A 16,519-nucleotide genomic window follows, 5' to 3' on the forward strand; every position below is an offset into this window, starting at 1 on the left:
TATGCCTAACAATAAATTAATAAATTAACGTGTCTACACCAGAGCGTTTTTTGCCAGCTGACATAATGCCTGGTGCTCTTCTGAAAACGACCAGCTGGTGGTGCTTTGGAGGCACTGCATTTTTCTGGAGTGACGCGTTGTTTGCTATGATTTGGAATATTCAAGGCAGTAACATGTTACGAGTATCTTATTTTGAAGAATATAACTGAATATAAAAATGCAGTAACCAGCAATATTAACTTCTCCATTGTTGTGTTGTACAAGTATGATCATGGTTGGTCAATGTAATGTTTGTCCTGCCCCTCCTCCACTGTGATTGGACGGCTGTGTAAAAAGGGACAGTGACGAGCTCTGCGTTTTACCCAAAGTTAAAGAGTAAAAAACGAAAAAAGACAGGGCAAATGAACTCGTTAAATATCATTCTAATACATAGTTCATAAAAATGCAGTGTCATCAGTTTGTCTAAAAGAATACAGAACGTTTGAATGTTTTATGCACCATTTACACATGGTAGGGAGCAGGTGTAAATTTCTTTCATACCAACTAACATTTTCAAAATACGAACATTTTGATGAATCCGAAAATTTGCGTCAGAATTTTTTTCTGAATGATTTACACAAAAAATCGTTCTGCTTGTGTTTCATGAATGAGGCCCAATGAAAGAATAATTTCCCAAAATAAGGATTTGAATCACAAGTAATGCTAATGATACAGACAAGTCTGACAAGGCTAAACATAACTAAAATTACCCAAATTATTCATTAACTTCAATTTAATGAAGTTAGTTAATTACAATATGGCTGGGTGATAAAACGATAATTTTCACGATATAATTTTCCTCGATAAAACGATAACAAGAATTTGATAAATGTTCTATACAATGTTTATGCGACAAAAGCGGAATGAAACAGCTCTACTCGTTTGAACCTCACCAAACGGACCATTTATCCACTCAGTTCAAAGTTCAAACTGCAGCGCAGCGCAAGCTCACTAGAGCAGATGCGTTTACTCACTTATGAGTCTTGGTCACGTGAACACTAAACAGTGATGTGAGACAACACAAATGACTCAGTGATTTAAACGAGTTTAAAGCCAGATGAAACGGCGCTGACAAACAGCAGAAACACTGTGCGCAACGATACAGTCAGAAGGCTTTTCAATCTACAAATCCCCATTATTTACCATGGATTTACTGTAGTAACACTAACTGCACCATGGTATTTGTGCAGAAATGTGGGAAATTCATATTAAATTATATTATATTATCAATGTAGACATGTATTAAATGTATTAAAGCAGTAATAGAATATAATTACAGTGTTTTGTGTGATTAAGCTATAGCAACTGTGCATGTATGCTACTATGGAAGACCAATGGCCTCAAACAGTCAGAATAATTACATTTCAAAAATGAGGTTGTTACAATTTTTACAGATGTTACTACTACTGTCAAATTTCTAAGAGAGAAAAAATGTAATATCAATATTGCAGCCTGCACTGCAAACTGTGATGAAGGTACGCATCATCAAAGTCAACCAACACAAACTTGTTTCATGACTTGAAACAATATCACCCATTAGAACATGCAGAAACTAAGAAATTCATTTTTCTATTAAGATATATGTATATTTTGTTAAGGAAAAATGAAAATTGAAAAATGAAAACTGTAAAAAAAAAAAAAAAACGTGAAGTGTCTGTCATCTTAAAGAGCAGTTTAAAAACACAATTAACGGTCTGGTTTCTACAACTTCCACTTAGAAAGTTACAAATCTGCCTTTAAGCTTGAAAGAAATAAAGATTTGAAATTTATCGTGATAATTATCGATATCAGCTGATATGAAAACATTTTATTGTGATAATTTTTTTGGCCATATCGCCCTGCGCTAATTACAATCCTAAACATGTATTTTTCCATTAAATATCAAGTTTTCCTCAAGCTGCTCTGCTCTCATACTAAAATAGTAAAAGTAAAAATAAACAGATTTGAAAGAGATTTGCATGCAAACGCTGTGCACAAAACATCAACATCTAATGAAATGCATATTTGGATACATCACATTTAAATAGACTGCTAATAAAGACATTTAAATAAAGAGGCGTGACTGTGGCGATGACATCAGTACATTTTCTCAGGCAGTTCTTGGCCGAAACTGTTCCAGCATGGCAACAGCAGGTAAGGTTTGATCATCCTCCCCAAAACCCTGTTCCACCCCCCATGGATGCAGAGGCCCGGAAGCTTCCGCCATGCCGTGACAGCGAGCTGCTTCGACAGAAGGGCCGGGAATGCGTGACGGGGGCGGAGCTTTCATGCGCATAATGCACAGATGGGCCCCTGGACACTGCTAGGGCACCAGAACTCCCAGGATGCACCAGGCCAGCAAAACTGTCATGGCTATATCTGAAGGCACATAATCACCTGGTTGTTTGCTGGTGATTACATACATTTATTTATTTAAAGTAGAGGACACCACAACCATTTTTGGAATAAGGGCAGAGAGTGCCTAGTAGCCAACTGGGCCTAGTTTTTGAGTTATGCCCATCCTGTTATATCATTATAAATACATGTAAATAATAATACTTAAATAAATTTATTTTATATTAAATTACTTTTAATTTGGTGTTTTTTCACTCAGTTATGGCATTAGTATGAAACAGGCAAATTATATCAACTTATATTTAAAAACATTATAAAGTTGTATCAAATAAGATTGGGTGACACGTCTCAGTTAACCCAAGTATTGACAATTATTAGAAGTTTACTAGGCTTTTATGAAATTTGTCCAAAAACCTGTTCTGTTATGACAAGAAAGTTTCAAAGCCCAAAACTTACCCCATCTCGTCTCATCAAATCAATTATACAAAGCTACAGAGATTTTAAAGCCTTTTACGGTGTATGAATGAGATTTTATACTCATTATGATATTAGTAACTACAAGTGTGTCATTTTGCCGGTGTCGTGCCGAATATTGTTCGTCTGCTGAAAACTGATTGCCATCCGCGTCCGTTCGTTTTACACTTGCCAAAAAGTGATTACAGACTCTACTTATTGAGTGAACTGTTCTTTCTGCCTCAAAATGACTTGATTTCATTCATTGTTGTTATATTTGATAGATTATAGCTCATTCAGTCCTTTTTACCTGTTGAAATAGCTTTAAATGGCCAATAAAACCCATAAAATGCAGTTTTACACTTGCCAAAAACTGATTACAGACTCTACTTATTGAGTGAACTGTTCTTTCAGCCTCAAAATGACTTGATTTCATTCATTGTTGTTATATTTGATAGATTATAGCTCATTCAGTCCTGTTTACCTGTTGAAATGGCTTTAAATGGCCAATAAAACCCATAAAATGCCGTTTTAAATGCACTTGCCAAAAAGTGAACTGTTCTTTCTGCCTCAGAATGACTTGATTTCATTCATGGTTGTTGTCAAAAAGTATTTCAACAGGCAAAAAAGAATGAATGAGCTATAATCTCTCAAATATAACAACCATGAATGAAATCAAGTCATTTTGAGGCAGAGATAGCAGTTCACTCAATAAGTAGAGTCTGTAATCACTTTTTGGCAAGTGTAAAACGGACGGACGCGGACAGCAATCTGTTTTCGGCAGACGATCAATTTTCGGCACGACACCGGTATTTCGGTAACCATGGTTTTTGTTTGAATGCGGAAGTTGCCGTCAACTGTCCTGATGTCCCGGATGTAATGTGGCATACGAGTTTATTCTATGAGAAACGCACGAGTGTCAAATCAAGCTGCTTTAACATCAGTGTCCCTTGACATTTCACGAGAGACGGAATTTACCTGCCACGACCATTTTCTCCTCCCTGCCCTTCAGAGAGCGCTCTTTGGTGGTCAAAACGCTCTTGTTTGCCATACTGAGCTGAGCGACTGTCACTCGCAGACCTAGCTGCAGGACGATGAGGATGATGGCCGCGTGCGCTCCTGCTTGCAGAAATAAATATGTCTGCGCGAGCGCCATGGAGCTGGAGGAGGAGTGAGGGGACGGCCTCGCCCACCTCATGAATATTCATCAAGTGCTGGGGGGACTTCGCCAGATGAATATTAACTAGTCGGAGGTTAATGTGACTTTGCCACAAAAGCCTCCCGTGCGGTATGTGCGGGTAAGAAATTAAATTAAAATAAATATCCACATTAAGATAGCAGTTCGGCATGCAAATGAGCTTCCAGCACCCTCGTCACTACAGCAAAACTGAGCATCTGTGTGCTGTCGTAGAGGAGCGCGGCTGCATACATTAAAATTAGCATCTGGAATACATTCATCATGATTATTGCTATTTCTGTGCATGCAAATACTTGCATTATTTCCTTCCATTGCAGTGGTGGCTTTATTCAGTGACAAGTGTCAAAATAAAGGCACCGCCTCTAAACCCTGACAAAAAGGATGCTTTGCCTTCCTTAAATGTTGAATTCTCATTTTAATTTAAGATAGCGCCATGAAAAAGCTAAAATTGTGTCAGTTCAAGTCATTATCCAACATTAAATTCACTGTATATGTATTGATGCTGTGTTTCACCCTTCAAGTCAAATCACCCTTCAAGTCAAGCTGCACTGAAATATTAAACAAGGTTAACATGTAGACCACCAGTGATCCACAGAATCCTATAAACTTTAAGATTTGTAGCTGTAATGTCAGTTAGTGTGGCTTTTCTTTTCTATGTTTGGATTGCAGATACTCCTGAACAGTGCTCTGTTCATTTCAACCATATTTTAAGAAGATAGATAGATACATACATGTATTGTGTAAGAATTGCATCTTGAACATTTGAAAAAAGAGGAATTATTCATGTTTTTAAAAGCAAATATGCATTACACCATGCGTGTTCAGACTAGAAGGATGAAAGAAAGACAAAAATCTGGCTTTTTGTTGTAATTTGTTATTTTCACTTTTAAAATTGCAGCCTCTTATCTGAGAAAAGGAGTAGGTTTAGTGTCACCTGTAGAGGTGTTAAGGGCAGAAAGAGAGGCTTTGAAATTGCTTTGCAAATGAGATATAATTACCAAATGCACGCTAACAAGAGCAGCAGTGCTAAAACAAAACCCGAGGAGGAAATCACTGGTTCATGGAAGCTGTGAGATGCTGTGAAACAGATATACTAATGATTAAATACTAAGAGAGGTGAAATGTATATACATATATATATATATATATATATATATATATATATATATATGGTGTAACAGTTCACAAAATTCACGGTGCGGTTCGATACGATACAGTGGTTTCACGGTTCGGTATGTTTTCAATACAGCAAAAAGAAAGAAATGCCAGTGAAATTTCCTTGATTTTTACAATTTTTTAATCATGATTTGTTACGGTGATTTGCTTTGCCCTGTTTGAATCAGTTGGAAATGCCTGCCTAAATGCTGCAGGGATAGTTTGTAGAGTGTGTTTGTCTCCTTGTTTTCGTCTAGTTCCATAATTCTGATATCGATAGGAACAATATTATAAAAAGCCTCAAACTGCCAAGAATGCCCACAACAGATGTCTGTACCTAAAACTTCTGAAAAATGAATTTGCCAAACCTATGAAACCTCCTCCTATAAAACTATATAATATTTTAGGAAAAAAACTGCACAAATAAATTAACATTCACCTTTTATTTGTATTTAGCCTTCATACAAACAAAAGAAATGTGAAATCACTGTCAAATAAATGTAAAAGACTCTCAGGCTCACCTTAATAATATTGAATCAGTTGGAAATGCCTGCCTAAATGCTGCAGGGATAGTTTGTAGAGTGTGTTTGTCTCCTTGTTTTCGTCTAGTTCCATAATTCTGATATCAACAGGAACAATATTTTAAAAAGCCTCAAACTGCCAAGAATGCCCACAACAGATGTCTGTACCTAAAACTTCTGAAAAATGAATTTGCCAAACCTATGAAACCTCCTCCTATAAAACTATATAATATTTTAGGAAAAAAACTGCACAAATAAATTAACATTCACCTTTTATTTGTATTTAGCCTTCATACAAACAAAAGAAATGTGAAATCACTGTCAAATAAATGTAAAAGACTCTCAGGCTCACCTTAATAATATGAATATATTTAACTTTAATCTATAACATAGGCTGATTATTCTTATAGATTGAAACAAAAGTGCTTCAGCCAGGATAAAGAATATGAAAAGTGCTCAGAGTTGCTGCAGAAAACAAAAACAAAGAGTGAGCAACAACAAAAACATGTTTCTGGAGACGGGCTCATTATCTGCCAGCAGGAGGCGCTTCTGGAGCGGTAGTAACAGTGGTTTCCCCGTTAACAGCTGTACACAAAGCAGCGCTGTGCTCATGAACGCTGCTTTATCAGATAAAATGAAAATGCCATCGAAACTTTTCTGAAGACAGTTGGTTCCCTTCAAAGACATTCATATAAAACACCTGCACTGTGTTTTGATTTTGAAACATGCAGTGCTATCATGTTTATTCAACGAAGTCAAACACCACAAATAAATCAATGTATGGGAAACACTGGTAATGTATATCGCAGCACACCTCGCTTTTTCAGACCGATGAGCTTTGTAAAAATCTACGCGTTTCAGAAAGGCGGGGCATAGAGGAGAAACAATAATGTACAGTATGTGGAAAATAATGTGTTTTTTTAAACCTTAAACCGCATAAACACATTTCATTACACCAAATACACAAAATACTGTTCTTTTTAGCAGCATCATATGACCCCTTTAAATTATTGTCTAGCCATAATGCAACGAACGATCTAGTCCAGCCTATGCCTGACTGGAGCAGTGTGTTTTTCTTTGGGGGCTGTTACGTCGTTTGGGCTGCCTGTTGAGCGCAGTGGCACTGAGAACATTATATTTCACACACTTTATTTTATTTTCCAAATGTAATAGGATTAGTCCAATATATATGGGCTTTTCTCTGCAAATATTAAAATGAACAGTTCACCCCAAAATGACAATTTGCTAAAAAAAATAGTACCCTCAGGTCATCCAAGATGTAGTTGTGTTTGAAAAGATTTTGGAGAAATTTAGCATTACATCACTTGCTCATCAAAGGATCCTCTGCAGTGAATGAGAATCCAAACAGCTGATAAAAGCATCACATTAACCCACAAGTAATTGACACGACTCCAGTCCATCAGTTAACATCTTCAAACCGTTGTTTTCGGCTAAAATACAAGTCCTCTATCCATAATATGTCCTGTACAGAGCACATTCAGGGCTTTTCAGAGATACTAAATGTTTGGATGTTTCACCATGACCACTCCCTCTCCTTGGTCTTCAAAAATGTCTGATATTAATTTAGTGACACTCTTATGGAAATATGATAATATTTTGTAATTATCATTTAAATCTGACTAATTTTTAAACTGTGTGTCATAAATCAACATCTCAGGAAAATGTTATGGGGTTTCAAATCAAAATATGACTTTCTGTTACGAAACAGGACGTTGATTTCATACATGTCCTCAGTTGAGGACACCGGGACTAAAAGCATGTTTATTACGCATTTTGGGAGACACAACAAATGAATAGGGAAAGAAAATATATTTCAATATTCCTATGAAATATTATATATTATTATGAAAATCTTGTCAATTATTACTCCCATTATTACACTTCTTTTTTCATTACATGTTGCCCCAAAAACACATTAATATGCAAATTAGATTTAGTTTATAGATACATTATATATAATGAGAAAACCTGTTTGTGGCCATTTTACACACATTTTGCATGAAGAAAAATGGTATATCAAATCATTCTGTTATAACATGGTTTAGAATTATCTTTATACAAAGAAAATAAAAAAATCCTGAAAACTAAAAATGTATTGGTGATTTAAAAAAAATCTATTGTTTTTGCCTATGCATGTTCATTCATGTCTTTTTATTTTTTTTTAAGAAATTGAGTCCCGATGTCCTCTACCAAGGACGTAGCATAACTTATGAATGAAATATCATTTTTAATATTTTTTTTTAAAACATTTTTTTAATGCTCTAAACAATGTAATGACATGAAAAAATACAAATTTTTTCCTAAAATGTTTTTCCGGGTCTTAAGAGGTAAATGATGGATTTGTTTCTTACAAACATGCAGCTTTTCACTTCACAAGATGTTAATTGATGGGCTGGAGTTGTGTGGATTACTTATGATGTTTTATTAGCCGTTTGGACTCATTCCGATGGCACCCATTCACTGCAGAGGATCCAATAGTAAACAAGTGATGTAATGCTCCTCTAAATTTCTCCAAATCTGTTCCGATGCAGATACAAACCCATCTACAACTTTGATTGGCCTGAGGGTGAGTACATTTCCAGCAAATGTTCATTTTTGGGTGAACTATTCCTTTAATATATGCAATAAATTATGATTAATTTGCTTACTTAACTGGCATATCATGTAATTAATTAAATAAAAAATTTTAATTAAATGACAGTTTTACTAATTTAACTTAAAGTTAAACTGAGAAAAAAGCAAAAAGAAGACAAAATCAGGGACTCTCTGTCCCTGACATGATAGCAGGCAAAGATGGACTGTGCTACTGATACACAACACTCTGTAGGTTTCCATTATCAGTAGAGATATTTTGGTGCAGAATATTGTCAAAATAGATTGCATTAAACTTATGCATTCAATCAAGACATCTCTCTTTCTGTTGTTTTGTATTTGCGATTCTTATCTCGAGAAACTGGTGTTTCTATAAATGGCAACAAAACTGTTGTTTCATGGCTCATGGATTGGAGCAAAAAAAAAAAAAAAATGAGACGAGGTCTCTCAAAAGGAACGACGGGGGTAGATTTGCAGCTATATTCGTTCTCCTTGTTACCGTTAGAGGGCCATTAACGTCTGATCGTTTACATTTATGCTCTTGGCAGATGCTGCTCGTACCAGCTGGAGGTTCAGATCACCGTATTCTAAAAATACAAGAGGGCTATGGATTTTGTTAATGACAGATTACTGTCGGTTGAGAACAAGAAAGAGAAGGTGAAATAGGTAGGTATTCAAAGAGGGAAAAGGTGAGTGCAAGTGATAAATGGATTCACAGGATGAGTTAATCAGAGATTAATTAAGGCCATTTCTGAATGGATTGGCCTGGTGTTTATGGCACCGGGTTTGACAGTCAGTTTTAAACATTGATTTGTTTTGTGAAGTCATCTATGCTACAGTTGAAAGTGTTGTTAAGCTTTGACTGCTTACGGCATACACACATTTCTTTCTGATTAACATGAGAAAGAAAAGAGGCAATCGACTGTTGGGTGTTTTAGCATAATTGTGGCTTTGCTGGTCTCACTCGAGTGAGATGCTTAATTAAAAAAAATAAATCACGCTTCTGCGTCACCACTAAAGAAATCCTTTTTTCCTTTCCCTCCTCACTCACTCAGAAATGTATCATCAGTGTGTCCGTGAAGGTCACACTGCAACCGCTGTGTCCAATCCAGGGCCACATCCACCCAATCCCACTCCAGGATTAGCTGAACTCGTTAACTGGTTAGCAGATATCATCCTCCCCTCCCCCTCCACCCTTGCTGTTTTTACTCCGGAGCTGCCTTGAGTAAGACACTCTTACCCCACATGGGATGGTCAGATTAGAGCTTCTCCATAATCCTGTATGCAGAGACGACAGAGACGTGTCAATCTCTGCATCTCTAGGTATGTTTCTTTCTCTGTGTATGTTTGCATCGCTCAAATGTGCTCCATCAAGTAGACACAAGGTTTTCGGCCATATTAAGTGATATTCCAAACTGTATGGTGTGAATATTCAGTCTGAAGGGCACCTCAAACAGCATAAGAAACAAGGGTAACACTTCATTTTAAGGTGTCCTTGTTACACGTTACATTTACTTACTATTATAATAACAATTCATTATGCATGATTACATGCAAGTAACCCTAAACCAAACCCTAATCCTAACCCTAACCATATAGTAAGTACATGTAGTTAATTAATATTTCTCAGTACTTATATGTATAATTACACTGTAACAAGGACACCTTAAAATAAAGTGTTACCGAAACAAGTGTGTATTGATTTATAACTTTACAGGAAGTGTACAGGTAAATTTACCTTCTAATTTTATTCAACAAGGTTACATTGAATTGATCAAACGTGACAGTAATGACTTTTACATATTTACAATGTAAATTTTAAATATTTTATATCATATAAATGCTGTTCTTTTAAACTTTATTTTTATTAAAGAATCCTGAAAAAAAAAAGGATCACGGTTTCCAGAAAATATCAAGCAGCGTAACTGTTTGGTGATAATGTCATGAAATGTTTTTTTGAGCAGCAAATCATATTAGAATGAAAATTCAGCTTTGCCATCACAGAAATAAATTACGTTTATATTAAAATAATATATATTAATATATTACATTGTATATAAGTATTTACAAAAAGTAGAAAAGTTTTTTTAAAAATGTAATAATATTTCACAATACAGTATTTTTGATCAAATAAATGTAGCCTTGGTGAGCATAAGAAACTTTTTTCAAAATACTAAAAAATCTTACCCTTATATCATAATTAATATTAATATTATAATATAATCATATTTAATAGTTTTCTGAACACAAATATATTATAGCCTTGTGGGCAGCACGCCAACATACAGCGTCGTTGCGCTACGGGCGTCCCAAGTTTGAACCCTGGCTCGTGGACCTTTTCCGATCCCGCCTGCCCCCTCCCACTTCGCTTTCTGTCAGCTCTAAACTGTCCTATCATAATAAAGGCAAAACACCAAAAATAAATCTTTAGAATGTAAATACATATTACATATACACATAATCATATACTTCCTCAGTCACCTGCAATAACAATTATACATTTGAATCCACCCTTTAGTCCCATTCCAATGGGCATCATTATATTGTAGGGCAAATACACGCAAACCTTCTCACTCTCATTCTGCTCTTGTCTTCCTGGCCACCTGCCTTTCCTCCCACCCCCTCCAATTTCTCGTCCCGTTGGAGCTCCTCTCTCACCTGAAGCCTTGTTTTGGCATCCTGTGCTGGGATTATGTTTAATCTGGACACGTGCCACAGGCCTCCCTCCCTCCCCCTCATAGTCATCCTTTTCCTCCCCGCTCTTGTGCAGAAATCTGTGGCTGCAGGCTTTTAATGTCTCCTATAGGGCTTTCACTGTCAGCAAGATTTACAATGAAAAAACGGGAAGTACTGTGAAGATGCCATGAAATGCATAAACAATATTTATAAAATAATATAGCCAAATGCACAATAGCATTTTTTGTTTTTATATGATCTACTGTGTTACATCAAGCACTACATACAGGTTCATCTCAATAAATTAGAATGTCGTGGAAAAGTTAATTTATTTCAGTAATTCAAACATTTCTTATTATTATCTCTAGTTGTGCTGCTTAATATGTGACCCTGGACCACAAAACCAGTCATAAGGGTCAATTTTTCAAAATTGAGATTTATACAAAATCTGAAAGCTGAATACTTAAAACTTTCCTTTGATGTATGGTTTGTTAGGATAGGACAATATTTTGCCTAGATACAACTATTTGTCAAAAAAAATCTGGTACCTGAGGGTGCAAAAAATCAAAATACTGAGAAAATCGCCTTTAAAGTTGTCCAAATGAAGTTCTTAGCAATGCATATTACTAATCAAAAATTACGTTTTTATATATTTACGGTAGGAAATTGACAAAATTTCTTCATGGAACATGATCTTTACTTAATATCCTAATGATTTTTGGCATAAAAGAAAAATCAATAATTTTGACCAATACAATGTATTTTTGGCTATTGCTACAAATATACCCCAGCGACTTAACTTCAACTTCAACTTCAACTTCAACTTTATTGTCACTCTTCCACATACACAGTATACAGAAGAACGAAATGTCGTTTCTGACGGACCAAGGTGCAAAGACACTGACAAAACAAGTATACACACATGTTCATGACAACAGGGATCAGACATAAGAGCACATTAAATATAACGAGTGCTTTTGACCCATACAATGTTTTTTTTGACTATTGCTACAAATATACCCCAGCGACTTAACTTCAACTTCAACTTCAACTTCAACTTTATTGTCACTCTTCCACATACACAGTATACAGAAGAACGAAATGTCGTTTCTGACGGACCAAGGTGCAAAGACACTGACAAAACAAGTATACACACATGTTCATGACAACAGGGATCAGACATAAGAGCACATTAAATATAACGAGTGCTTAAGACTGCTTTTGTGGTCCAGGGTCACATATGTTTGTGGAAACTATTAAACTTGTTTATAATACATTTTACATTTTATAACGTGTTAAAATGTGTGTATTTTATAATTATAATTTCCCAAATGTAATATAAATATTACAGTGTTTATTAATAATTTTATTAAATATTAAATAAATATTCATTTTTATGAATGCAGTTTATTGATAAAAAGCCAAATTAATAAATAAACCACACCCCTCAATCGCAGAATCCGAACTGCAGCTGATTGTCTGAAACTATAATATGAATGCATTGAAATTAGGATCCATGCACAGACAATTCCAGTAAAGAGTCTTTTTTTAAAGATTTACAACTGGGGTAAAATATTACTAGTCTGGGGTAAATATGGGGATAATAACAGCTTGAATTTAGCTAATAAAATGAAATATTGATATTTAAGGCGTAAATAGTAAATATGGCTGCATCTCTACTGACAGATGTACAGTAAATTTATATTTTGTTTCTGACATACCAAAGAAATCAGAATAAAAAGAAAGAGAGATGGGTTGGTGGAATTTAACTAAGGAAAATTCATTGCTGTTATGTGTATCCTGTCAGCAGTCATTATTTCAGGGTCAATCTGACCCACTTGCCTTTCATTTACTGCAGTGCACACACACTCACGCCACTGCATTAATTAACGATGCACGTTTTTCCAATTGATGCACCTTTGAGTCAAAATTTGTAAAGATGACCGTGGCCCACTGCTCATTTAAATGAAACCTGAATCAACTCCACTCAAGAGTCTGACATCATGCATCTGCCCTTACAGAAAAGCGCTGCGATTAAATATTACAAATGTTTACCTAATAATCCTTATAAACTGAGTTTGTTTGTATGTGTGACCTACCGTCTGAGCGTAGCTGATTATTAAAAATTACCATTCGTCTCTCTGCTTAAATAGACCGCAAAATTGATTTGCCTTCCTGTTGCCGCCTCTGACAGTCTCACAGCCATGTTCTTATTATAAGCAGTACGAGCATTATCACATACATTAATCAGAAAAGAATTCAGCCGTTGACGGCATACTTTAATTACAAATCACGCACTTATCCAACGACGAACCACAAAAAAACGGAAGATTAAAATAATTGTGATTGCAAAAATCCTGTTTATAGATGGTCATGAGGCAACGCTGACCTTGAAAGACTGTCTTAACATAATCAGACATACTGATGTTACATACAGAAGGCAGAAAAATCTCCAGTTCTCTGTGCGTTTATTATTAATGTGGGGGATTTTATACTGCCAGCAGTATTTTTCCATAACCAAACGCACAGATGAAATGCCTCTGAACCTCAGAGCGAAGACAGATGCATAATTTTGCGAAGCACATGCACACGCTAAAGTGGTGCGAAACGAAGAAGTGGGTCATGGAGTGATTTGTTTTAGAGAGGGGGTGGAAACTGGGTCACTGGATGCAGAGGCGGCGAGAGGGGGGTTGCTTTTGGGAGCTTCTGTGTGCTGTTGCTGGGCTGACTATTGGGGCGTACTGAGAAAAAAGGGAGGAAGAGAGAAACAGAGATAGAAAGAGAAGTTCCCATCCTTTTTTTGGAATTAGTCATGTTGTAGGGTCTAGGAGCATCATTATTTCAAGAAGCATCCGAAGATGCTACATCCCATTCCAAACGCAGTATTCCAGAGCTTCGACTTCAAAGACAACGAATAATCATCTGAGGTATGAAAGAAATGTAAAATGGGACACCATTAGATGTCATTTCAATGAAAAAACAACAATTCTGCAGTTCTACTTAATCAGCAAACCCCAAAACCCCCGCCACCCTCTCTATCAGAGCGATGTGGTCAGAGCTAATGAAATTGCCACTAATATTAAGGGCATTGGAGGACACCAGTGACCCAGGGGGAGAGCAGGGCATCGATCCATCCGCAATGAAGCGCTCATGCTTTCAGCTGCACAGTGGAGACTGCCCTGCGCACTGCCATAACTAGCATCACATCCTCTACTCTATTCTAGTATGAGCTTTAGTGCTAAATACATGTATGACAAATTAAAGCTGCAGTGCTGTCCCTTTTTCACCCAGCAGGATCATATTTTACAGATATGATTAGAGGAAATAACCGAGCATCATCTGACTGTGATATACTAGCTATTGTGTTAAAGGCACAGTACACCCCAAAAAAATTTCTGTGACCATCCTGTCAATGCAAAAAAGTATGACTTTTTTCTTCTGAGGAACATAAAGAAAGAGCTTTTGTAAAATGCCTTTTAAAAATATCTTATAGGTTATATCCCTTTTTCACCCAGCAGGATCATATTTTACAGATATGATTAGAGGAAATAACTGAGCATCATCTGACTGTGATATACTAGCTATTGTGTTAAAGGCACAGTACACCCCAAAAAAATTTTCTGTGACCATCCTGTCAATGCAAAAAAGTATGACTTTTTTCTTCTGAGGAACATAAAGAAAGAGCTTTTGTAAAATGCCTTTTAAAAATATCTTATAGGTTATAAATAGGTTATAATGCCATATAGGTTTGGAACAACGTGAAGGTGAATGAATGGTGACGTGAAGGTGAACTCTCCCTTTAAATGTGTTGATTTACCAACAAACTGTGCTTTTTGTTGCAGATATTTAAAAAAAATGCCTTTTGAAAAACAGTTGCAACTTTGTTTAAAATATTTTCTTTTGTGCTCCACAGAAGAACAAATGTCATACTGGTTTGGAACAAAATGAGGGTTAATAAATTGTGACAGAATTTTAAGTTTTTAGGTGAACTATCCCATTAAATTGTTAACAACAAATTGTATTTTTGTTGTAGATATTTTGAAAAATGCCTTTCAAAAAACAGTTGCTACATTCTTCAAAATATCTTCTTTTGTGGTTTGCAGAAAAACGAATGTCATACATGTTTGGAATAACATGATGGTGAATAAATGATGCCAGGAGTTTTATTTTTAGGTGATCTATCCCTTTAAATTGTTGCCTGTGTGTTGATTTTACAACAAACTGTTCTTATGTTTGCAGATATTTTGAAAAATGCCTTTTGAAAAACAGTTGCAACAATCTTTAAAATATCTTCTTTTATGTTCCAAAGAAGAATGAAAGGCATACAGGTTTGAAACAACATAAGGGTGAATAAATGGCAGCAAGATTTTCATTTTCAGGTGAACTATCGCTTTAATGTGTTGATTTAACAACAAATTGTATTTTTTGTTGCATTTGTCTGTGCATTTCATGCTTTTATATATGTGTGCATGCATGTTAGTGCAGCGGCGAACACAATAGCACATGCTGCCGGATTTACCAAACGACCTACCAAGCATTCTGCACAGACACACACGCATCAGTGCTCGCTCACATACACATCTGTGCATAGCCCATAGGCAAACACATACTCCTGAGACACACATATAATGGCCAACTCAGCATTATACCCATATACCTTTAAAGCAGGAGGACACAAAAGCACAAAAAAACGAAGAAACACAACACACATCTTAACGTACAACTGTGCACCGCTCTGCTTTTTCCCACTTGCACGCTGTGGCTTGCATTAGTTTAAAATAATGATCTTTCACCCTTAAATACTACAGGTTTAGGTTTTAAACTCATTTAGCTTTAGTCTTTGTAATCTTGTAAATGTCCCATTTCGGCTCGTCAGTGAGGACGTTTTAGCTACCCATCTGTTATGTGACCTCTTTAAAATGATGCAGCGCAAAGACCGACCGCTTCAACAGAACATCTGGCTGCTTTGTTTCTGTTTATTTATTTTTTGATGGAAATTTTTATCTGATGCTGACATACAAGATATGAACTCTGGGATTGAAAAAAATGAATCTTGAAAAAATAAATGAAGCCTGAAAATGGGTCCTTTTTACATATAGGACAGAAAAAATATTTTAAAAAATATATTTTTTAAATGTGATGAATTCTGTTCAGAAAAACTGTAGTGTTTGTTTAACCATTTAAAATGTGAACAAAACGCGATGAATGTGCAGTCACTTTTAAAGAAACACCCACACTATCATGGAAGTGTATTTAAATTAAACTCTTACCACACAAAAGCACGCAACCACACAGACATAATACATACAGAATATGCCAACACACACACACAAGGAGCAGGTCCTGGGATGCTCGTCATTTGTAATGAGGCGATAATCCAGCTCAAACGCTCCTATTTGCTAATCTGTCAGATTACAGATTAAAGTGCACTCAGAGGACGCTATTGCTAGGAGGAATGCAGGCTATGCTAGTGCTGACACACACACACAAACACACACACACTGGCCCTAATCTCTTCCATTTACATACA

The 16,519-nt window shown here is 36.0% G+C and overlaps 1 protein-coding gene across 1 annotated transcript in view; it reads right to left on the reverse strand.

Moving 5' to 3' along the window:
* The window catches only part of msrab (methionine sulfoxide reductase Ab), a 45,966-nt gene extending 41,799 nt beyond the window's left edge, over nucleotides 1-4,167 (reverse strand). Inside the window, exon 1 of the mRNA XM_016529709.1 lies at nucleotides 3,805-4,167. Within this exon, the coding sequence (XP_016385195.1) occupies nucleotides 3,805-4,024 (220 nt within the window). The 5' untranslated portion in view covers nucleotides 4,025-4,167. The remainder of the gene's footprint in view (nucleotides 1-3,804) is intronic.
* Between the last annotated feature and the right edge of the window lie 12,352 nt (nucleotides 4,168-16,519).

Source organism: Sinocyclocheilus rhinocerous, unplaced genomic scaffold (genome assembly GCF_001515625.1).
Source record: "Sinocyclocheilus rhinocerous isolate Xijiao unplaced genomic scaffold, SAMN03320098_v1.1 scaffold432, whole genome shotgun sequence".
Lineage (NCBI taxonomy): Eukaryota > Metazoa > Chordata > Actinopteri > Cypriniformes > Cyprinidae > Sinocyclocheilus > Sinocyclocheilus rhinocerous.